Source organism: Ranitomeya variabilis, chromosome 4 (genome assembly GCF_051348905.1).
Source record: "Ranitomeya variabilis isolate aRanVar5 chromosome 4, aRanVar5.hap1, whole genome shotgun sequence".
In the NCBI taxonomy this organism is placed as follows: Eukaryota; Metazoa; Chordata; class Amphibia; order Anura; family Dendrobatidae; genus Ranitomeya; species Ranitomeya variabilis.
This window is the reverse complement of record NC_135235.1, coordinates 760,369,679-760,395,499: the sequence shown is the minus strand read 5'-3', so window position 1 is coordinate 760,395,499 and position 25,821 is coordinate 760,369,679. Positions and strand designations below refer to the sequence as shown.

General features: G+C 42.8%; 1 protein-coding gene and 1 long non-coding RNA gene across 2 annotated transcripts in view; one reads left to right on the top strand and one right to left on the bottom strand.

The window, feature by feature from the left end:
* Positions 1–25,821, top strand: part of LOC143766904 (uncharacterized) — a 216,924-nt gene that overhangs the window by 50,785 nt on the left and 140,318 nt on the right. The gene's annotated exons all lie outside the window — the stretch shown is intronic.
* The window catches only part of LOC143766882 (oocyte zinc finger protein XlCOF7.1-like), a 138,041-nt gene continuing 119,067 nt past the window's right edge, over positions 6,848–25,821 (bottom strand). Inside the window, exon 7 of the mRNA XM_077254880.1 lies at positions 6,848–9,070. Coding sequence (XP_077110995.1) covers positions 8,133–9,070 — 938 coding nt within the window. The 3' untranslated portion in view covers positions 6,848–8,132. The remainder of the gene's footprint in view (positions 9,071–25,821) is intronic.

Genomic DNA, 25,821 nt, shown 5'->3' with positions numbered 1-25,821 from the left:
AGCCCAAAGCTGCTGATGGCGCACGTAAGATCAGGTCTGATATAAAGTATGGTAATGATGCAGAGCGAAAAGCCGCCGATGCCGCACGTAAGCGCAAACAGCGTGCTAACAAGAGTACAGAGGAGAGATGCAAGCGCCTGGACACTGTTAAGTATACTAATGACACAGAGCCCAAAGCTGCTGATGGCGCACGTAACATCAGGTCTGATAATAAGTATACCAATGACGCACAGCGAAAAGACACCGATGCTGCATGTAAGCGCAAACAGCGTGCTAACAAGAGTACAGAGGATAGATGCAAGCGCCTGGACATTGTTAAGTATACTAATGACACAGAGCCCAAAGCTGCTGATGGCGCACGTAACATCAGGTCTGATAACAAGTATACCAATGACGCAGAGCGAAAAGCCGCCGATGCCACACGTAAGCGCAAACAGCGTGCTAACGAGACTACAGAGGACAGACAGAAGCGCCTGGACACTGTTAATGCTGCTTGCAATAAACGCATTACTAATGAGTCTTTTGAGGACAAAACTAATCGATTAAGTAATAAAGCTGCTGCTGCGCGCTCTCAACGTTGCAAACATAATATTTCCACGTCCTCAGTCATAGATTCTGCCCACAATACAGCTTCTTTGTCTCCATTCATAGAATGTGTGCAGCCTCAAGCTCCTTTAACCGTTGGTAAATCTGCACGTAAGCGCAAACACTGTCCTACTTACACTCCAAATGATAAACGCCGTCGCCTGTACACCGTTAAGTCTGCTTATAAGACATGCTTCACACCTGACTCTTCTAAGGCAACAAACAAACCATTACCAAATGCAGCTGGTGCACGCTGTGAACGGCGCAAAAAAACCACTTGCACCTCCATATTAATAAACCCTGACCACGATACACCTTCCAACTCCTCAGTGATTGAATCTGTGGACAGTGAAGATCCTCTACCAGGTCCACGCTTTATATATGTTGGCTTAAAGAAACATTCCAATGCTCCGTTACCACAACCTGTACCTCAACATCCTACAGGTTTTACTAATGATGACAGTACCATAGTAGAACACTCCTGTGGTCCTATGAACTATTTATGTGAACATTGTCAAGCATTACATTTTAATGCTGAGATACCAGCAGATAAAAATTTTACTCTGTGTTGTCACAAGAGTAAAGTGCATATACCTATACCCCAATATCCCGAGGTCTTTAAACGATTGCTGACAGGGGAGAGTGAGTTCAGTAAGAATCTCATGGAAAATATTCGTAGTATTAACAGCTCATTTGCTTTCGCCTCCATGGGTGCCAATATATCCCCTCCACCTGGACATGGCCCTTACTGTTTCCGTATACATGGACAAATATATCATCGTACTGGAACCCTACATCCCAGTGATGATCAAATTCCAGCTTATGCCCAACTGTATATTTTGGATACCGCTACCACGAATGAACAACGTTTAAACTGTGAACAAAATCAAAAATGTCATCCCACTTTGATGAGTATAATTGCTCTTCAGTTAGACAATGTGAATCCCTTTGTTGCTGCCTACAAAATGTTACGAGATGTGGAACATGAAGAACATCTTAAAGCTGAAGCTAATGGCACTCTCATGCCAAATATCATCATGGCCCTTAAACAAGATCGGAATCAAGACCCTCGCCGATATAATAATCCAACTGTCAATGAAGTTGCTGTCGTATTTGAAAATGACAATGGAGAGCCACCATTTAATCGTGATATTTTAATACATTTACAACCGGACCCCAAAAATCCTTTGGCGCCAAGAACACAACAGGTCAGCATTCTACACAGTAATTTAGATGCTTTACTCTATCCTTTATTTTTCCCTTACGGAGACCAGGGCTGGCATGATGGCCTCAAGCAACAAGGGCAAAGTCCACGCAGAGTTACACAACTGCAATATTACTGCTATGTGCTGTCTGTCCGTAATCAGTTTAATCCACTCCTGAATGGTGGCAAACTCACTCAGCAGTACTTAGTGGATGCTTATGTGAAAATCGAGGCAAATCGCCTAAATTATATCCGTCAACACCAAAAGGATTTGAAAGTAGAGGATTATTGTGTACTCCAGGAACATCTCCAGAAAAAATCCATTGAGAAGGGCATCCCCATTGGAAAAACGGTCATTTTACCATCTTTGTTTGAAGGCAGTCCCAGGAATATGCAGCAGCGGTACCAGGATGCCATGGCTATTGTGACTAAATATGGTCGTCCTGATCTATTCATCACCATGACCTGTAATCCGAAATGGAATGAGATTACTGAGAATTTGGAACCTTGGCAGCGTGTGGAACATAGACCTGATTTGGTGGCACGTGTTTTCAAAATAAAACTGGAAGCACTCTTAAAAGACATTAACAACGGATTATTTGGGAAAGTTTGCGCTATGGTTCATGTAATTGAATTTCAAAAACGTGGCCTTCCACACGCTCACATTTTGATTATTCTGGACAGCAACTCCAAATTAAGGACTGAGGAGGACATAGACAATACAGTGTGGGCTGAAATTCCCAATCCTACCCACTACCCTCAGCTCTATAAAATTGTTCTCCAACATATGATTCATGGTCCGTGTGGAGAACACAACCCAAATTCTCCCTGTATGGATCTGGGGAAGTGTACAAAAGGTTTCCCTAAAGATTTGCAACCAAGAACCATCATAGCTAAGGACGCCTATCCTACTTATCGCAGACACTTTGGCCCATCTTTTCAACACCATTCTAACATGATTGACAATTCGTGGGTGGTTCCATATAATCCGTTCCTGCTATTAAAATACAAGTGCCATATAAATGTCGAAGTTTGTGGTTCCATTCAGGCTGTGAAATATTTATTTAAATACGTCTACAAAGGACATGATAAAGCCAATCTTGAAATCTGCCAGACTAACATCCAACATGATGAAACACACCAATTCATGGATTCAAGATATGTCAGTACACCAGAGGCAGCTTGGCGAATATTCTCATATCCAATGCATAAACAATCTCATAGCATCATTCGCCTTGCTGTACATCTACCGCATTCTCAGCCACTCTATTTTCATGAGGATGACTCTATTGGAAACATCAAACAAAAGCTCCATCAAAATTCTACACTTATGGCCTACTTCAAGCTTAATCAGAACGACCATCATGCTCATATTTATTTATACCGTGAAATTCCCGAAAACTATGTTTGGAAAGAAGGTTCTTGGGAAGTTAGAAAGCGAGCAGGTGGTTCTGTGATTGGACGAATGTATACTGTCAGTGTGAAAGACCAAGAACGCTACTATTTAAGATTGTTATTGTTACATGTCAAAGGTGCAACCAGTTTTGACAGCATAAAAACTGTACACGGAGTCACACATGAAACCTTCAAAGATGCGGCATTAGCTCTTGGCTTACTATTTGATGATAGTCTGTGGAGAAATACATTACTTGATGCCAGTATTCTCAACATGCCAGCACAGCTACGTGACATGTTTGCCTACATTTGTATTTTTGGTCCTCCAGCTAAACCTCGGGACTTATGGGATGAATTTAAGGAACACTTTGTAGAAGACTACTGCTATGCATACCACTCCGACACTCTGGAGTGTGTCAATTGTGAAGGCTATGCTATGACAGATGTCCAACATGTTCTTAAAGCTCATGGCAAAACTTATACTGATTTTAATTTGCCACGTCCAGTCAAGAAACAACACCTCCTCCCACAGTATGATAAAGATTATGAGTTATCAGCAGCTGCTGAAATGAAAGCTACTCTAAATGAGGACCAACTTTTTGCTTTTGATGCTATCACTCAAGCTTTAGAAGACACTAATTCTACAGCAAAGTGTTTTTTCCTTGATGGTCCTGGTGGCAGCAGAAAAACGTACCTATATCATCTACTCCTACATCAGCTAAGAGGACAAGGAGACATTGTGTCACCTGCTGCCACTACTGGAATTGCCGCCAACTTGCTACAAGGTGGACGAACCATTCATTCTCTTTATGGGATTCCAATTCCTGTGAATGAAACATCTGTTTCCAGGATTAAGAATGATACCGATGCAGCAAAAGATTTGCACAGCACTAAACTTTTTATTATTGATGAGTGCACAATGCTATCCAAATATGCATTGCATGTCATTGATAGAGTTTTACGTGATGTCATGACAACAAATGTAGCTCACAAAGAAAAAACACCGTTTGGAGGTAAAGTGATTGTTTTTGGAGGCGACTTTAGACAATGTCTTCCTGTCATCCCTCATGGGACAAGAACTGATGTTGTAGAGAGCTGTATAAAATATTCACAACACTGGCAACATTTTACTCGCCTGCCACTTATTAACAACATGCGCTCCATTGATCCTCACTACAGCAGTTGGTTGCTTCAACTGGGAAATGGTGAACTATCTAATGAACATAACCTTGGAGATGATGTAATTGAAATTCCTCCAGACATGGTATGCACTGGCTCTTTAATAATTGAAATTTTTGGAGATAATCTTTGTATTGATGTGAATGACACCGAAAGCATAAATACAGCTGCATCTCATGCAATTTTATGTCCAAAAAATGAGGACGTTGAGAAAGTCAATTCCCAAGTCATGGATTTATTGATAGGTGACTATACTGAATATATCAGTGATGATTCCATCGATCCTGATGAAGCTGATGACCTCGATCAATACCCACTTGAGTTTTTGAATTCACTAACACCAACTGGAATGCCTTCATATCGGCTGAAACTTCAAATTGGCACCATTGTCATGTTATTACGTAATCTGAACACGAACAAAGGTCTCTGCAATGGTACGCGGCTCATTGTCACTGCCTTACATGCCAATATCATACTGGCTAAAGTAATTAGTGGGTCAGCAGCAGGAAATGTGGTATTCATTCCACGAATTGATTTGTGTCCATCAGAGACTGGATTACCTTTTAAATTAAGACGGAGACAATTTCCCATCAAGCCCGCATTTGCAATGACCATAAATAAATCTCAAGGCCAGACCCTCCATCGAGTTGGCATTTATCTACCAGAACCTGCTTTTGCCCATGGTCAATTGTATGTTGCTTTTTCCAGGGTGAAGCAATGTTGCAATGTGAGGGTTAAAGTTGGTAATACACCACTTCAAGGACAATTATTGGCTGATAGTACTAAAGTCTTCACACGTAATATTATCTACAAAAATATTTTAGTTTAAAGTTACTTTTCTTTTTTTTCATTATTCAGTTTTTCTAATAACATAGACAGCAATAGGCAAATTCTATGTATAGAGATAAGGAAAAAAAACAAAAAAAAATTAGTGTAGCCATAGACATATAGATTTTAAGTACTTATGTAGGAAACTAGACTGTGGCCCGATTCTAATGCATCGGGTATTCTAGAATATGCATGTCCCCGTAGTATATGGACAATGATGATTCCAGAATTCACGGCAGACTCTGCCCGTCGCTGATTGGTCGAGGCAACCTTTATGACATCATCGTCGCCATGGCAACCATTATGACATCTACGTCGATACTGTGCCCGTCGCTGATTGGTCGAGGCGAATTCACGGCAGACTGTGCCCGTCACTGATTGGTCGAGGCAACCTTTATGACATCATCGTCGCCATGCTGTGCCCGTCTCTGATTGGTCGAGGCCTGGCAGCCTCGACCAATCAGAGACGCGGGATTTCCAGGACAGACAGACAGACAGAAAGACAGACAGACAGACAGACGGAAAAACCCTTAGACAATTATATATATAGATACGTATATAACATACGTACTCATTAGCATATAGGGTTAATAACTCTATCATATCTACATAAATTTAGAAATATGATATATCAATACATATTTTTATAGGTAAGTAGAACACACATTAAGTACAAGATGTAAGATGTGTCTCATCCAAATGCCTGTATTTGGTGATAGGAACCTGTATTTGAAGCTCCAGCAGTATAGCTGCTGAGAGATTTCATTTTGTTTTTAAAAAGGGTGAGGTTTTTGTGAACAGGTAAGAGACGGGTGGGATGGCTGTTCACACACATCTCTATCTCCAGGTGTGTTCTGTACATAGAAATAGATATATAGATAGGTACATATTTAGATAGATAGGGAAAGAATAGAGATTTTGCTTTCACATCAACATTTTTCTGCTATTTGGAGAATTTATGGTGGAAAAAAGGCTATTTCTGCACTTCCTGCCTAAGGGCTGACCCACGCCACTCTTGCTGTAAGTTGCATGCAATGTATACGGAATTTGTACTTCACTTGCGGCAGGTGCGGCACATGTGGTTTCTGCAGTTTTCGCCACAAAATCTCCACTTACCAGTGTTTTTGTTGTGGCTGCATTTAATGCAATTGTCGAAGCTGCGTTTGCCGCATTTACTGCAAGTTAACTCCAAGCTTCATCTACATTGCATGGCACTTGCTGAAAGTGTGTTGTAGGTCAGTTCTTTGGTGCCAAGTGTGGAAGTTGTATTGTTTTTAACATTACTTCTGCAAATATCAGAAACATGCAGATGTGAAAGAGGTTTGAGTATTAAGAAATAGGAATCAGTTAGTTAGGACCCATCAGTTCAAAGGCTACCGTGACGTGGTTGATGGGCATGCTTATATTAGCCCATCGGTGTACTATGAACGTTGATTTCTTAAATTTTACACTTCTGTAAAAATAAACACAAAAAATTTGGATACACAAAAAGGCTTTTATTTCTGTTGTACTTATTAGAATTATTTAAACTGAAGGCTTAGCTAAGCCCAAGAGATGATTAAAAACGTTTCATACCAACCCATCAGATGTAAAATTACTGTGAAAATACCTGATGGGCACACAAGTATGCGCCAGTATGGGTACTAAGAGCTTTTCCACATAATAATGAAATATTTTAAAATGTCATAGAACATACCAATATACATAGTTATTGATACATATTATTTATTATTTACATTATTGTTCTTAAGCAAAGAACCGTTGTTGTGGCATTTGCCACAACACGCAAAGTTGTTGTCTGATGTCTTTCATTCCTCCCCTCATAAGCATGTTCATGGATCCTGTGTAACTGTACCTTAAATGACAAGAATTGTCAAGAGCTGGTGAGTGCAGCCATTTTTTGTTCTTTCTTACTATTATTTATTAATTGTATTATTCTTACATTTGAATAAATAAAGTATATATGGATTCTAGACTCCCGATTCTTTAGAATCGGGCTGCCATCTAGTACTTCATAAGTTTATATACGACTCCAGTGTCAGGAATAGATAGTATGTGAAAATACAGTATATACCGCTCAGGGAACATTTAACTTTCAGAGATAATCTCCATATTCATACTAAATAATGGCACAGATCTTCCAGACATTATGATTGCACACATCCCTAGTCTTTATAACGATATTGCACTCATTCCTTGACAGACCGCAGCATGGCCATTAGTTAGAAGCTGCTACTGATCTTTGGAGCAGGTAAGTTTTCCCTGAGTGGTACATATCGGGCCGTCTGAAAACGGAGTTTAGTCCAGGACAATTTGTCTGCACTACTAATTAACAGCTGTTACATTACCAAATAGGGCAGTCCCTATAGGAGAAAAACACAAGAATTATACTGTATTGTCACATACTATCTATTCCTGACACCGGAGTGGCTTATAAACTTACGAAGTATATAGTTTGAGGTCTGGGATCTGCCAATATGTGGCTGGTTTTCTGACTGTTTCTGAAAACATGATACATGATTTTGGTTTTTTTCGTCTAGTCTCGCTTCAATATAGGTCAATATTAAATAGTCTCCTGATGAGTCGCCTTTGGTGAGGACGATGAAACCCACAGAAATGAGAGGCTTGGAGAGTGAGTGTGTGTACGTCACCTCACCCTATATACTGAACTGTGGGGTACATGTTTTTTCTATTTGTCACCTACTGACTAACTGGGGGTGACTGGGGGTGAATTATGGGTATAGTTTTACATTTAGAATTAATAAAGTTTAATTTTAGCCTTTTGTCAGCAAACATGAGGAATGACAAGAGACAACCCCTTTAAGAAGATTAAGTTTTGGTTAAAACTATTCCAACATTATGAACATAAAAAAGGCTTCTCCCCTATGTGACGTCCCTGATGTTTATCAACAGTTGATTTCCAAGTAAAATATTTCCCACATTAAGAAAACGAAAAAGGGTTCTCCTCTGTGTGACTGCTCTGATGTCTAACAAGAAGATGTTTCCATTTAAAACATTTCCCACATTCTGAACAGGAAAAAGGCTTCTCCCCTGTGTGAGTTCTCTGGTGACTAACTAGACTCCCTTTCTGGTTAAAACATTTCCCACATTCTGAACAGGAAAAAGGCTTCTCCCCTGTGTGAATTCTACGGTGATTAACCAAATCTGATTTCTGGTTAAAACATTTCCCACATTCTGAACAGGAAAAGGGCTTCTCCCCTGTATGAGTTCTCTGGTGACTAACTAGACTCCCTTTCCGATTAAAACATTTCCCACATTCAGAACAGGAAAAAGGCTTCTCCCCTGTGTGAATTCTATGGTGATTAACCAAATCTGATTTCTGGTTAAAACATTTCCCACATTCTGAACAGGAAAAAGGCTTCTCCCCTGTGTGAGTTATTTGGTGTGTAACAAGTTTCTTTTTCTGGTTAAAACATTTCCCACATTCTGAACAGTTAAAAGGCTTCTCCCCTGTGTGAGTTCTCTGGTGACTAACTAGACTCCCTTTCCGATTAAAACATTTCCCACATTCTGAACAGGAAAAAGGCTTCTCCCCTGTGTGAATTCTACGGTGATTAACCAAATCTGATTTCTGGTTAAAACATTTCCCACATTCTGAACATGAAAATGACTTCTTTGCTTTAGGAGCAGTTTGTTTTTTAATGCCTCTTTTGTGACTTTGATTTTCCTTAGTAGTCAGTAATGAATCAGAAGATGGGACCTGTTTCATAGGATCGGATGACAGATTTTTGCTGTGAATGGATGTCGATATATCTGGAGTAACAGCAATCACTTTAGTTGTATCTTGTAGGATCTCAAGATTATCAGATTTAAAAATTGAAGATGTCAGCTGTCCCTCTGATCTCCTGGCACAGTCATCTGCCAAGACAAAAAACATTTTTTTTTAATAAAATATCCTTGAGTTTTATATTTTTGAACATTTCTACTTAAACTGTCCATAAAAATGGCAAGCTATGTAAAAAATTTTAAAGGGAACCTGTCACCCCCAAAATGGAAGGTGAGCCAAGCCCAGTCATCAGGGGCTTATCTACAGCATTCTGTAATGCTGTAGATAAGCTCCCGATGTTAAGGTACCTTCACACTAAACGACGCTGCAGTGATACAGACAACGATGCCGATCGCTGCAGCATCGCTGTTTGGTCGCTGGATAGCTGTCACACAGACAGCTCTCCAGCGACCAACGATGCCGAGGTCCCCGGGTAACCAGGGTAAACATCGGGTTGCCAAGCGCAGGGCCGCACTTAGTAACCCGATGTTTACCCTGGTTACCAGTGTAAAATGTAAAAAAACAAACAGTACATACTTATATTCGCGTCCCCCGGCGTCCGCTTCCCCGCACTGACTGAGCTCCGGCCCTAACAGCAGAGCGGTGACGTCACCGCTGTGCTGTGCTTTCACTTTACGGCCGGCGCTCAGTCAGTGCAGGAAGCGGACGCCGGGGGACGTGAAGGTGAGTATGTACTGTTTGTTTTTTTTCCATTTTTCACTGGTAACCAGGGTAAACATTGGGTTACTAAGCGCGGCCCTGCACTTAGTAACCCGATATTTACCCTGGTTACCATTGTAAAACATCGCTGGTATCGTTGCTTTTGCTGTCAAACACAACGATACACGCCGATCTGACGACCAAATAAAGTTCTGAACTTTCCTAAATGACCAGCGATATCACAGCAGGATCCTGATCGCTGCTGCGTGTCAAACTAAATGATATCACTATCCAGGATGCTGCAACGTCACGGATCGCTAGCGATATCGTTTAGTGTGAAGGTACCTTTACCTGAAAGATGATAAAAAGAGGTTAGATTATACTCACCCAGGGGCGGTCCCGCTGCGGTCCGGTCTGAAGGGCGTCGCTGGTCCGGTCCGGCGCCTCCTATCTTCATTCCATGACGTCTTCTTCTGGTCTTCACGGCGTGGCTCCGGCACAGGCGTACTTTGTCTGCCCTGTTTAGGGCAGAGCAAAGTACTGTAGTGCGCAGACGCCGGGCCTCTCTGACCTTTCCCGGCGCCTGCGCACTGCAGTACTTTGCTCTGCCCTTAACAGGGCAGAGAAAGTATGCCTGCGCCAGAGCCGCGGTGTGAAGACCGGAAGAGGATGTCATGGAATGAAGATAGGAGTCGCTGGACCGGACCAGTGAAGCCCACCACAGCGGGACCGCCCCTGGGTGAGTATAATCTAACCTCTTTTTATTATCTTTCAGGTAACATCGGGGGCTTATCTACAGCATTACAGAATGCTGTAGATAAGCTCCTGATGACAGTGCACTTAGCTCACCTTCCATTTTGGGGGTGACAGGTTCCCTTTAATTATTCACAGGGTGGATAAAAATCAATGTTTTTTAAAAAAAATCAAAAAAATCGGATTTTTTTGATTTAAATCGGATTTTTTTGATTTAAATCGGATTTTTTTCAATAAACTGCTTTTTGAGGAAAATATTTTACCATCCAAAGGTTCTTCCATCATGAGATAAAGCTGAGTTGTTTAACTCAGTAGAATAAAGGCTGTATATGTGTAACATTCACAATGCCATGCTCTTCCAGAGGTTTCTGTAGGATTAGTGGGCAGTTTCTCTCCTATATTATCACAGACGCTCGCTTTACTTACGCAGTTCTCAAAACTGAATTTGACTCCGCAGAGGTCCCAGCCTCTTCTTCATGGCAAAAATGTTACAACATGAACAGAGTTGAGAAAAAGACCTTAATCCTATTGTTCTACAAACCTATGAATACAGAATCAACCCCTTCAGTGCCAAGTCCAAGAAGTTAGACAATATGTTTCTGATTGTTTGGAGTGGAATAGATCTGCACAACACAAGAAGAATGTGAATCTAAGTGTTTTGAGGAGGAAGGGCAAGCAGACAAAAAAATGAAAGTGAAACTTTGAGCACAATACTGCAGCATAGCCACAGACAGACAAGTCTGGATCTGTTTGTGTGTACGATCTGAGGTTTATTACATTCTTTCCTTATAATGGCAGCAGGCCGTAAAAGAGACCCAGTTTGGGAATATTTTAATGAAGCTCCTTCGCCTATCGGTAAGGCAGGCATGCGTGCAAAATGCAAACGATGCAACAAAGAGATGCAAGGCCTGGTGGCGTGAATGAGGCAACATCATGAGAAGTGCGGTGATGAAGATGACCAAAGAAACACTTCACTATCAACATCTTCATTTCCCTTCTGGTTGCAGTTTTCATAATGTGATTTCAAACGGCAAACAAGTCCTTGGATATCCTTTTGACAGTATTTGCACTTTGCTCTTGCACCTTTCTTTCCAAGATCTGCTGCTGGCATCTCAACAAAATGAACCCAAATAGGGTCTCTCTTACGACCTGCCATGGCTCACACAGATCACTTATGAAGTTTGATTGTTACTACAGCCAAGTACTGCTGACTATCCAACAAGTTTGGGCATGTCAACTGAATGGAAAAAGAAACTAAACCAAAAGTGAAACCAAGCTAGAAGTGTGGAATTAAAGGGGCAGTATGAACAAAATGTGGAGGCTATTAATAGTTTATACAATTAAGACATGCTGCTTTTAAACACCTACCTATTGCCATATAGTAAAACAAAAAAGATTTTTACTTACTTTGGGGTCCCCCCCTCACCCTGGCGTTAGATCGTTGCCCCTAGTTTCGTCCGTGTAACTATGGGCGCACATGCGCACTGCTCTCACTTCTCATTTTAATCGTGATTTATATTAAAAAAAACCTTTTGATTTAAATCAGTGATTTAAATCATGATTAAAATCATGATTTAAATCGATCCGATTTAAATAGAAAAAAATCTTTTGATTTAAATCGTGATTTAAATCATGATTTAAATCGGCGTGATTTAAATCAATCCACCCTGATTATTCATCAAGACAATGACAGTTCACAGTCTAATAGAAAACCTTGTTGGATGAGCCAGTAGTGCGTGGTGTTCAACTGTTTGTTCATTCTGCCTCCCAACTATCGAATACAAAGAAACCAATCAATGTTATGTAGGCGAAAATATTACCTTTTCTCATCTCACAAAAAGCCAAGTCCCCACTCAGGTCCATCATCTGTCAATGTAGAAACAAAGGTTCCCACACTACTAGTGGCTCAAAGCTTGTTGAAAAGTAACAGAGTTTCTATAAACCAATCCAGCAAAATCCGCTCTCACTTCTGCGTCTTGCAGTGTGCTCAAACAACATTTAGGATCTCTGTATTTAGTAATATTATATAGTGAGATGAATCCACTTAATTTGCAGTGTGTGCCTCCTGGAGCACAATCTGGGCACTATGTGCTGGGTAATAAAATGGCAAATTGTAATTTTCACTCTCCAACATCCACTTCGTGCTGATTTCCAGAAAGTGGCTGTGGAGTCAAAATATTCATTCCTCCTACACACGTGGTAAAAATTGTTGGTATCCCTGGTTTAATGACAGAAAAACCCACAATGGACAGATAAATAACTTGAATCTGACAAAAATAATAATAAATCAAAAATCTATGAGAATGAACAAATGAAAATCAGACATTGCTTTTTAACCATGCTTCCACAGAATTAAAAAAAAAAAAAAAACCTCATGAAATAGGCGTGGACAGAAATGATGGTACCCTTAACTTAACCGCTTGGTGACCGCCAACGGTAGACAAACATCAGCGCTAGCTATAACTATGGGATTCCGGCGCACAACCCTTACTGTGACCCCCGACCTCATCGAGACCCGATTGGTTCAGGTCCTGATGACATTAGCATCACACCAGCCAATGAGACAAATCACTATGAAAGTGTGTTGTAGCAATGAACTTTCCCGGCTGATCTGCCTCATAAAAACGCTGTTTCTCCTGAGATGTCAGTGAGAGATTAGAGGAGAAATAGTGTTACAAGTGCTGCTGGCAACAGCTGTGCCAGTCAGCGATCTTGTTAAAAAGTAAAAAAAAAACAGATAAGGCAGGTTAGGGTTAGTGCTATAGTTAGGGTTAGTGTTGGGGCTAAAGTTAGGCCTCTTTCACACTTCCGTCGGTACAGGGCCGTCACTAAGCGTCGGCCCGACGTACCGACGACGTGCAAATTCGCCACAACGTGGGCAGCGGACACTGTAAATTCCTGGGGAGGAGGGGGCGGAGTTCCGGCCGCACATGCGCGGTCGGAAATGCAGGACCCGACGTGCGAAAAAACATTCCCTTGAACGTTTTTTCGCAACGACGGTCCGCCAAATACCGATGCATCCAGTGCACGACATACGGAACGTGTGTCCATACGTCGCGGTGCGTCAGTAATACAAGTCTATGTGCAAAAAACACATCCTGCGGGCAACTTTGCAGGGTGCGTTTTTTGCACAGAACGACGCATAGCAACGTTCACATTCTGACGTAATTGTGAAAGAGGCCTTAGGTTTACTGTTAGGCTAAAGTTAGGGTTACTGTTAGGGTATGTGCACACATTGCAGATTTGCCTGCAGATTTTTCTGCACTGAATCTGCATCTCTTGGCAGAAAACGCAGGTGCGTTTTTGATGTGGTTTTCCTCTCTGTTTCACACCTGAATGCACTTTGTGGCAGATATATTGCATAGCTCAAGTCTGCAAAGACTTTAGTCTGCAGTGTGATCCCTATAAGTGTGTCCTAGAAGTGTGAAGATTACAGTAGAATTAAAACCAGAATTGAACCAGAAGGGAACTAAAGATAACTGCCCAGTCACTGTAAACAATGTGTTTCTGTTTGTTTTAACTCTCACCCCTATAATCCTTCACTTTCTGCTACCTTCCCTAATCCCTACACCAAGTAAGGAACTGTTTATCTCTTCTTCAATCCTCCCCCTTCCATCTAACCTCCTCCTCAGAACTGTTCCTCAACATACAATCCTCTGTCTCCAAACACAGACAGCCACCTCATGCCCTCTCCTGCTCCCACCTGCTAACACTTTCTCTGCTCCTTCTCACTGCTGGTGATATCTCTCCAAATCCTGGCCCTCCTCACCACATCCACACAGTCATTTCTACCCCCTATCCACGCTCTATCACAAACTTCCGTAACCTCTCTAACCTTATACCCATTCACACAGCCCCTGCTTCCCCAGTCCCACTAACAGGAGCTCTGTGGAAAGCTTGTTGTCTGCAACAAGCTTTCCTACATCCATGATCTTTTGTTGCTACCAAACTTTCCTTCCTCGCCATCACCGAAATCTGGCTCACCCCTTCTGACACAGCCTCCCCTGCTGCACTTTCATATGGTGGCTTCCACCTTTCTCACACACCCCGCCTCAGCAGCAAACATGGCGGAGGAGTTGGTTTTCTCCTGTCAGATAACTGATCCTCGCTGCATGACAAGCTCTACCCTCGCCTACTGTATTCTCACCCATCCCTTGTAGATTGTGAGCCTTCTCGGGCAGGGTCCTCTCTCCTCCTGTACCAGTTATGACTTGTATTGTTTAACATTATTATACTTGTTTTTATTATGTATACCCCTCCTTACATCTAAAGTGCCATGGAATAAATGGCGCTATAATAAATAATAGATAATATCTATTGTTCTATTACTATTATTATTATCTATAGATCTATCATCTATCTATCTCATTCCATCTATCTATTTTATCTATCATAAATACCTATCTATCTCATTCCTTCTATCTATAGATAGATAGAAGGAATGGGATAGATAGATATGGGATAGATAAAAGGATTGAGATAGATAGATATATATTCATATATCTATCTATAGATCTATCTATGGATAGATGTAGATAGATATATGGATAGATGTATCTATGTATCTATCCATATATCTATACATATCCAAAAAAGCAGGCAGCACTCCATTTTCTTAAAGATAATATGCAGGATTTATTTAAGCCCACATGTCTCTGCCTAGGTGACGTTGCTGTTTAAATACCGCCACAAGATCTCGCCTGGAGTGACAGGCGGAGGTGGAGAGAAATAAAGTTTTCCTCTTCTTCAAAAGATTATTCTCAAGAAATTAATTACAAATTTAATATAAAATGATAAGTAATATTAGTCATACATGTGATGAGATTGAAGCCCAATGAATAAATTGTTGTAAAACGATATTTTAGTATTTTTTTGCTATATGCATAGATTGGGATGTGGTCTATATAAAATCCAGGTGTTGTGGCTTCTGCCCGGAAGGGTTAACAGTATTTTTTTGACTTCTACGCAAAAGGGCCAAGTGTTTGTTCACACAGCTGCGGTGTAGGTGGTAGCCGGGACTGTTATGCTACCGCTATGCAGGAGTCAGGAGGTGAGGCATTTGGCCATGAATGGCTTGGTGCACCCTCTAGACACTGCTTGGTAACTGGAGGATGGTCTGTAATAAGGCCGATTCTGATTGCCAGGGCGGGATTAGGCATAAAAAAGTCCGTGTGGCAGTGAAAGAGTGCTGCGCAGTGTGTACTACATTGTGGGGCGCTAAAAAACCAGAGTAAGCTTGTACTAGAAGCGCCGTTGAATTTTATTGACGAGTAAATGGATTACTATGGGTAAGGTGCCCTGTGAGGCATGCCACAACCATTATGGCCATAGGAGATATGCCACAACCAATATGGCGGTAATGCGCCCGATTATAGATGCCGTATTGAGGTACCTGATTCTCCTTTAATAGTATATGTGGATGTGGTTTAAACACAAACACTTAGATATTCCACAACTAAGATGGCGATAGTTGGAACCTTGGGAGGTTTGCCACAATTAATAGGCGCTACTGCGCATGCGCCTGATTCTTGATGCCGCCCTTAGGCATTTAATTGGCCTTTGATCAAACACGTGGTTATGACGTAGTTGTGAGCGCTGGGACATGCGCAGTGAGCACTTTAGAACGCCGATATCCTCCATCAACAGCATGTCTCTCCAGGGGTAAGCAGGGACAACTGTGGAGACTATTAATAGTCGACTAGACGAAATGATTCGATGGATGAACACCTGACACTATCAGAACTGAAGCGCTTTATGTAACCAATGAGAATATGTACGACAAGTGATGAAATTGCACTTTAATTGGCTGTAAGTGAGGGATGATGGGATTGTCTATATATATGCACTAAGATGTAACCCTCACTGCTTGAGAAAGGCTCATTCAGAGCCGAAACGTCGCAGAGACATGAGGGCTTCAATAAATCCGGCATATTATCTTTAGGAAAATGGAGTGTATGGACTGGAGACAACCGGTGGACGGGTGGTCTAGGGGCTTTGCACCCGAAGTAAAGGATTTGTGCTGTTCCAATTTTTGTTATTATCCATATATCTATCTACATCTATCCATAGATAGATCTATAGATAGATATATCTATCTCATTCCTTCTATCTATCCCATATCCATCTAGCCATCTATCTCATTCCTTCTCTCTATCCCATATCCATCTAGCCATCTATCTATCTCATTCCTTCTATCTATCTATCTATCTATAGATAGAAGGAATGAGATAGATAGATATATAGATAGATCTACATATAGATAGATCTATAGATACATAGATCTAGCTATTCCTATATCTATCTATCTATGGATATATGTATGGATAGATATATGTGTGGATAGATATATCTATAAAAATCCAGAATCTTCTTCCTACATATATCTATGGATAGATGTAGATAGATATATGGATAGATATATCTATGTATCTATAGATATATCTATCTAGAAATATATCTATACATATATCCATAGTTATATCTATAGATATATCTATAGATATCCATCTATAGATATATAATAGCAAGGCCGATGTTTATCAATCAACATGTTTAATTAAAAAAAATAAAATAATTAAAACGGTAAAAAAAATGGCAGGGGCCAATATTTGTAGGCTGGGAATGGGGCAATATCCATGGCCCCTTCCCAGACTATGAACATCCGCCCGCAGCTGTCTGCGTAGCCTTTACTGGCTATTAAAATATGGGGACCCCACGTCATTTTTTTGGAGGGGTCCCCCTATTTTAATGGCCAGTAAAGGCTACACAGACTGCTGTGGGCTGATGTTCATAGCCTGGGAAGGGGCCATTGATATTTACCCCCCCCGGCTACAAATACCAGTCCCAGCCGCCCCAGGAATGGCACATTGTAAAATGTGCCAATTCCGGCACTTAGCCCCTCTCTTCCCACTCCCGTGTAGCGGTTAGGTATGGGGTAATAAGGGGCTAATGTCACCTTTGTATTGTAAGGTGACATTAAGCCCGATTAGTAATGGAGAGGAGTCAACAACATGCCTATCCATTACTAATCCTATAGTACTGAAAGAGTTAAAAAAAAAAACGACAGCCAGAAAAAAGTATTTTAATATTCTTAATTTTACCATACTTACAAATACGCCTAATTCCTGTGGCGCCCTCGATCGCCTGCAAAAAATTAAAAATACTAAACCAATCGTATACTCTCTTTCTGCTGTAGTCCAATTAATAACGAGTGTCCCACGACAATCTCCCCTATAGAACAGTGATATCGGGTGATGTCACTGTTCTATAGGGGACATGTTGTGATTTTGCTTTTTGCTCCCTCTAGTGGTCATTAGTGATTTGACTCTGGAGCTTCTGTCTTTTCCTATATCCTCACCTGGGCCGTTAGTTCAGGTGCGTTGCTATATAAGCTCCCTGGACCTTCAGTTCAATGCCTGGCATCATTGAAATCAGAGCTAATCTGTTGTGCTCTTGTCCTATGATCCTGGTTCCTGTATTTCAAGCTAAGTCTGCTTCCTTGCTTTTTGCTTTTGTTTTGTTTGGTATTTTTGTCCAGCTTGTTCCAATCTGTATCCTGACCTTTGCTGGAAGCTCTAGGGGGCTGGTGTTCTCCCCCCGGACCGTTAGACGGTTCGGGGGTTCTTGAATCTCCAGCGTGGATTTTTATAGGGTTTTTGTTGACCAGATAAGTTATCTTGCTATATTCTGCTATTAGTAAGCTGGCCTCTCTTTGCTGAACCTGGTTCATTTCTGTGTTTGTCATTTCCTCTTACCTCACCGTTATTATTTGTGGGGGGCTTGTATCTTGCTTTGGGGTCCCTTTCTCTGGAGGCAAGAGAGGTCTTTGTTTTCTCCTCCTAGGGGTAGTTAGATTCTCCGGCTGGCGCGAGTCATCTAGCGATCACCGTAGGCATGATCCCCGGCTACTTCTAGTGTTGGCGTTAGGAGTAGCTATTTGGTCAACCCAGTTACCACAGCCCTATGAGCTGGATTTTTGAATCTCGCAGACTTACACGTTCCTCTGAGACCCTGTCCACTGGGGTCATAACAGTATGCCAGGCCAGTATTAAATGTTTAATGCATTGCAGAAGTGGGATTATAAGAAAGGAAAATTTTGAGTTTTTTTTTCCCCTCTCTCATTTTTTTTTTTTTTTTTTTCTTTTCCCCTTTACCTCAGAGTGGCTTAAGCTTGCTGCAGACATGACCTCAGAGTGGCTTAAGCTTGCTGCAGACATGAATGTCCAGACCTTGATTACAAGTGTGGACCAGCTTGCCGCTCGTGTGCAGGGTATACAAGATTATGTTACCAGAAATCCTAGGTCTGAACCCAAGATTCCGATTCCTGAACTGTTTTCAGGAGACCGATTTAAGTTTAGGAATTTCAGGAATAATTGTAAATTGTTTTTGTCCCTGAAACCTTGTTCGTCTGGAGACTCTGCTCAACAAGTAAAAATTGTTATTTCATTCTTACGGGGTGACCCTCAAGATTGGGCTTTTTCGTTGGCGCCAGGAGATCCGGCATTGGCTGATATTGATGCGTTTTTTCTGGCGCTCGGTTTACTTTATGAGGAACCCAATCTTGAGATTCAGGCAGAGAAAGCCTTGCTGGCTATGTCTCAGGGCCAGGACGAGGCTGAGGTGTATTGCCAAAAATTTCGGAAATGGTCCGTGCTGACACATTGGAACGAGTGTGCACTGGCCGCTAATTTTAGAAATGGCCTTTCTGAGGCCATTAAGAATGTTATGGTGGGTTTTCCCATTCCCACAGGTCTGAATGATACCATGTCCCTGGCTATTCAAATTGATCGGCGGTTGCGGGAGCGCAAAACCGCAAATTCCCTCATGTTGTTGTCTGAACGGACACCTGATTTGATGCAATGTGATAGAATCTTGACTAGAAATGAGAGGAAAATTCATAGACGCCGGAATGGCTTGTGCTACTACTGTGGTGATTCTACACATGTTATCTCAGCATGCTCTAAACGTATATCTAAGGTTGTTAGTCCTGTCACCGTTGGTAATTTGCATCCTAAGTTTATTCTGTCTGTAACTTTGATTTGCTCACTGTCATCTTATCCTGTCATGGCGTTTGTAGATTCAGGTGCTGCCCTGAGTCTTATGGATCTCTCATTTGCTAAGCGCTGTGGTTTTATTCTTGAACCATTAGAAAATCCTATCCCTCTTAGGGGTATTGATGCTACGCCATTAGCAGAAAATAAACCGCAGTATTGGACACAGGTTACCATGTGCATGACTCCTGAACACCGCGAGGTGATACGTTTTCTCGTTCTACATAAAATGCATGATTTGGTTGTTTTGGGGCTGCCATGGTTACAGACCCATAATCCAGTCCTTGACTGGAAGGCTATGTCAGTGTCTAGTTGGGGCTGTCGTGGTATTCATGAGGATTCCCTGCCTGTGTCTATTGCTTCTTCTACGCCTTCGGAAGTTCCGGAGTATTTGTCTGATTATCAGGATGTCTTTAGCGAGTCCAGGTCCAGTGCATTGCCTCCTCATAGGGAATGTGACTGTGCAATAGATTTGATTCCAGGCAGTAAATTTCCTAAGGGAAGACTTTTTAATCTGTCGATACCTGAACATACCGCTATGCGTTCATATATCAAGGAGTCTCTGGAGAAAGGACACATCCGTCCGTCTTCTTCCCCTCTTGGTGCGGGATTCTTTTTTGTGGCTAAAAAGGACGGATCTTTGAGGCCTTGTATTGACTATCGGCTTTTAAATAAGATCACTGTCAAATTTCAGTATCCTTTGCCGCTGTTGTCTGACTTGTTTGCCCGGATTAAAGGTGCCAAGTGGTTTACCAAGATAGACCTTCGTGGTGCGTACAACCTTGTGCGCATTAAGCAAGGGGATGAATGGAAAACCGCATTCAATACGCCCAAAGGTCATTTTGAGTACTTGGTGATGCCTTTTGGGCTCTCTAATGCCCCTTCAGTTTTTCAGTCCTTTATGCATGACATTTTCCGGAACTATCTGGATAAATTTTTGATCGTTTATCTGGATGATATTCTGGTTTTTTCTGATAATTGGGACTCGCATGTGGAGCAGGTCAGGATGGTCTTTAAAATTTTGCGTGAAAATTCTTTGTTTGTCAAGGGCTCAAAGTGTCTTTTTGGTGTACAGAAGGTTCCCTTTTTGGGGTTCATTTTTTCCCCTTCTGCTGTGGAGATGGACCCAGTCAAGGTCCGAGCTATTCTTGATTGGACTCAGCCCTCGTCAGTTAAGAGTCTTCAGAAGTTCTTGGGTTTCGCTAACTTCTACCGTCGTTTTATCGCTAACTTTTCTAGCATTGTGAAACCTTTGACGGATATGACCAAGAAGGGCTCCGATGTGGTTAATTGGGCTCCTGCTGCCGTGGAGGCTTTCCAGGAGTTGAAACGTCGGTTTACTTCGGCGCCTGTTTTGTGCCAGCCTGATGTCTCGCTTCCCTTTCAGGTTGAGGTGGATGCTTCAGAGATTGGAGCAGGGGCCGTTTTGTCGCAGAGAGGCCCTGGTTGCTCTGTTATGAGACCTTGCGCCTTTTTCTCTAGGAAGTTTTCGCCTGCGGAGCGAAATTATGATGTGGGCAATCGGGAGTTGTTGGCCATGAAATGGGCATTTGAGGAGTGGCGTCATTGGCTCGAGGGTGCTAAGCATCGTGTGGTGGTCTTGACTGATCACAAAAATCTGATGTATCTCGAGTCTGCTAAACGCCTGAATCCTAGACAGGCCCGCTGGTCATTGTTTTTCTCCCGTTTTGACTTTGTTGTCTCGTATTTACCAGGTTCAAAAAATGTGAAGGCCGATGCTCTTTCCAGGAGCTTTGTGCCTGATGCTCCTGGAGTCGCTGAACCTGTTGGTATTCTTAAGGATGGTATTATCTTGTCAGCTATTTCTCCTGATCTGCGACGTGTGTTGCAGAGATTTCAGGCTGATAGGCCTGATTCTTGTCCACCTGACAGACTGTTTGTGCCTGATAAGTGGACCAGCAGAGTCATTTCCGAGGTTCATTCCTCGGTGTTGGCAGGTCACCCAGGAATTTTTGGCACCAGAGATCTGGTGGCCAGATCCTTTTGGTGGCCTTCCTTGTCTAGGGATGTGCGGTCATTTGTACAGTCCTGTGGGACTTGTGCTCGAGCTAAGCCTTGCTGTTCTCGTGCCAGCGGGTTGCTCTTGCCCTTGCCTGTCCCTAAGAGACCTTGGACACATATCTCCATGGATTTCATTTCTGATCTTCCGGTGTCTCAAGGCATGTCTGTTATCTGGGTGATATGTGATCGCTTCTCTAAGATGGTCCATTTGGTTCCTTTGCCTAAACTGCCTTCCTCTTCCGATCTGGTTCCTGTGTTTTTCCAGAACGTGGTTCGTTTGCACGGCATCCCTGAGAATATTGTGTCAGACAGAGGATCCCAGTTCGTTTCCAGATTCTGGCGATCCTTTTGTAGTAGGATGGGCATTGACTTGTCGTTTTCGTCTGCTTTCCATCCTCAGACTAATGGACAGACGGAGCGAACTAATCAGACTTTGGAGGCTTATTTGAGGTGTTTTGTCTCTGCTGATCAGGACGATTGGGTGACCTTCTTGCCGTTGGCTGAGTTTGCCCTTAATAATCGGGCTAGTTCCGCCACCTTGGTTTCGCCGTTTTTCTGCAACTCTGGTTTCCACCCTCGTTTTTCTTCGGGTCATGTGGAACCTTCTGACTGCCCTGGGGTGGATTCTGTGGTGGATAGGTTGCAGCGGATCTGGAATCTTGTGGTGGACAACTTGAAGTTGTCACAGGAGAGGGCTCAGCGCTTTGCCAACCGCCGCCGCGGTGTGGGTCCCCGACTACGTGTTGGGGATTTGGTGTGGCTTTCTTCCCGCTTTGTTCCTATGAAGGTTTCCTCTCCCAAATTTAAACCTCGTTTTATTGGTCCTTACAAGATATTGGAAATCCTTAATCCTGTATCTTTTCGCCTGGATCTTCCTGTGTCGTTTGCTATCCACAACGTGTTTCATAGGTCCTTGTTGCGGCGGTACGTTGTGCCTGTGGTTCCTTCTGCTGAGCCTCCTGCTCCGGTGTTGGTTGAGGGCGAGTTGGAGTACGTGGTGGAGAAGATCTTGGATTCTCGTCTCTCCAGGCGGAGGCTTCAGTACCTGGTCAAGTGGAAGGGCTATGGTCAGGAAGATAATTCCTGGGTGGTCGCCTCTGATGTTCATGCGGCCGATTTAGTTCGTGCCTTTCACGCCGCTCGTCCTGATCGCCCTGGTGGTCGTGGTGAGGGTTCGGTGACCCCTCACTAAGGGGGGGGTACTGTTGTGATTTTGCTTTTTGCTCCCTCTAGTGGTCATTAGTGATTTGACTCTGGAGCTTCTGTCTTTTCCTATATCCTCACCTGGGCCGTTAGTTCAGGGGCGTTGCTATATAAGCTCCCTGGACCTTCAGTTCAATGCCTGGCATCATTGAAATCAGAGCTAATCTGTTGTGCTCTTGTCCTATGATCCTGGTTCCTGTATTTCAAGCTAAGTCTGCTTCCTTGCTTTTTGCTTTTGTTTTGTTTGGTATTTTTGTCCAGCTTGTTCCAATCTGTATCCTGACCTTTGCTGGAAGCTCTAGGGGGCTGGTGTTCTCCCCCCGGACCGTTAGACGGTTCGGGGGTTCTTGAATCTCCAGCGTGGATTTTTATAGGGTTTTTGTTGACCAGATAAGTTATCTTGCTATATTCTGCTATTAGTAAGCTGGCCTCTCTTTGCTGAACCTGGTTCATTTCTGTGTTTGTCATTTCCTCTTACCTCACCGTTATTATTTGTGGGGGGCTTGTATCTTGCTTTGGGGTCCCTTTCTCTGGAGGCAAGAGAGGTCTTTGTTTTCTCCTCCTAGGGGTAGTTAGATTCTCCGGCTGGCGCGAGTCATCTAGCGATCACCGTAGGCATGATCCCCGGCTACTTCTAGTGTTGGCGTTAGGAGTAGCTATTTGGTCAACCCAGTTACCACAGCCCTATGAGCTGGATTTTTGAATCTCGCAGACTTACACGTTCCTCTGAGACCCTGTCCACTGGGGTCATAACAGGGACAGTGACATCGGGTGATGTCACGGCTTTATAGGGCCTCCAGTGACACACTGACTGGAGACAATGGCTCCTGCAGTGCAACACTGAAGAGGTTACCTTAGTTCAGGATCTCACTTTATGGCAAAGCTGCGTGGGACTTTTCCCACACAGCAGTGCCACAAGTGAGAGTAGGAAGGAATACCTTCCGCCATTGTATCGCCGGAGCCCCTGGAAAGCGTTCGCATCAGCTGATGTGGCAGCTCTCCACTGGAGATCGTCATGGGACACTCGGATTAATTGGATATCTGCGGATCAGGGAGTATATTGTAGGTTTATTATTTTAATATTTTTTTTATTGGTGAGCAAGGGCTTCGGGATCAAGGTGATTGGCGAGTATGTACTCTATGTTGCATGTACTGCATGTTGAATGTACTGCATGTTGTATGTTATATGTTGCTTGTACTGCATGTTGCATGTACTGCATGTTCTGTATATTGTATGTACTGTATGTTATGTGTACTGTTGTATGTTATATGTTGTATGTACTGTATGTTGTATGTTATATGTTGTATGTACTGTATGTTGTATGTACTGTTGTATGTTATATGTTGTATGTACTGTATGTTGTATGTTAGAGGGGTTGGACCAAATAATGGAAACAGCTAACGTTTTTGGCATCATAATCTTTGAACATGTTATAAAAATGCAAACCGTTAGATATGGTAATGTGTTGTAGTTGAATATTGTTAGTGTTATGTGATATGTGTATGTAAATTAACTGTTTGTTTTGCAGAATTGTAAGAACATTGATGAGAATCTGATACCAATGGCAGACCTCTCAGATTTTCAAAGAGGCCAAATTGTTGGTGCTCATATGGCAGGCGCTAGTATAACAGAAAGTGCCTGAATGCTTGGCGTGTCAAGAGGTACTGTCTCCAAAGTAATGACTGCATTTGAAAGAGAAGGAAAAATGTCCGCAGCAAAACACAGGTCCGTCCGAAAGTCAAAGTTGACTGAGAGAGACCGTTGGACTCTAAAGCGAATTGTGAGAGAGGATCGCAAAACCACTGCTCTCAAAATCACTGCTGAGCTCAATGAACACCTACAGAAACCAGCTTCCACGAGAACTGTTCGTCGGGAGCTGCACAAATCTGGATTCCATGGAAGAGCTGCAATTAGAAAACCGCTGCTCTCAAAGACAAATGTTTCCAAGCATTTAGCGTGGTGTAGAAACCTCCAGAATTGGTTCCTCGAGCAGTGGAAACATGTAATATTCTCAGACGAATCATCGTTTACCCTCTTTTCCGACCTCCGGCCAAGTGTACGCTTGGAGACAGCTGAAAGAAGCATTCCATCCAGACTGCCTTCTCCCAACCGTAAAACATGGCGGAGGTTCTGTGGTGATCTTGGGTGCTATTTCGTGGAGATCTGCCAGGCCAATGATATCCCTTCATGGAAGAATTAACAGCCGAGATTATTTAGGCATTTTGGGCGTCCAAGTGCATCCCATGGTTCAAGCACTGTTCCCGGAGGGGAACGCCATCTTTCAGGATGATAATGCACCAATTCATAGAGCTAGAATCGTTAAAGCATGGCACGGGGAACATTCTAATGAAGTTGAGCATCTCATCTGGCCCCCACAAACCACAGACCTCAACACTATTGAGCATTTATGGTCGATTTTAGAGATTCAAGTTAGATGTCGATTTCCGCCGCCGTCATCGCTCAAAGAACTGGAGGGTGTTTTAACTGCAGAATGGGCTAAAATTCCTATGGAAACAATTCACACCTTGTATGAATCCATACCTCGGAGAATTGAGGCTGTAATCGCCGCAAAAGGTGGACCTACACCAGATTAAACTAACTTTTGTTGATGTTTCCAGGTGTTTCCATTATTTGGTCCAACCCCTGTATATGTTGTATGTACTATATGTCTATGTATGTGTTTTGTTTTTTACATTCAACACATTAGCCGGATGATGGGACTACTACTGTCCCATCATTGGCTAATGTGTCAATAACTGTCACTGTAGCAGGCAAAGCTCGATGGGACTTGTAGTCCCATCGGACGATGCCTGCACACACACATAACCCCCCAAAGACCCACCCCCGCAGACCCCTGGACAGCGCCGCAGACCCCTGGACAGCGCCGCACACAACCGGACAGCCCCGTAAAACCCCGGACAGCTCGCAGACGCATTGGCAGACCCATGGACAGTCTGCAAACCCCGCCCGCACACACAAACACGCACACAGTCACACCCACACACTCTCTCCTCCTGATCTGCAGCGTTTCACCCGCAACCAAACCGCAGATCTTTTTCACATCTGCGGTTTTGCTGCGGATGTGCCTGAATCAATGCAAGTCTATGGGTGCAAAAATGCTGCAGATCCGCCAAAAGAATTGACATGCTGCGGA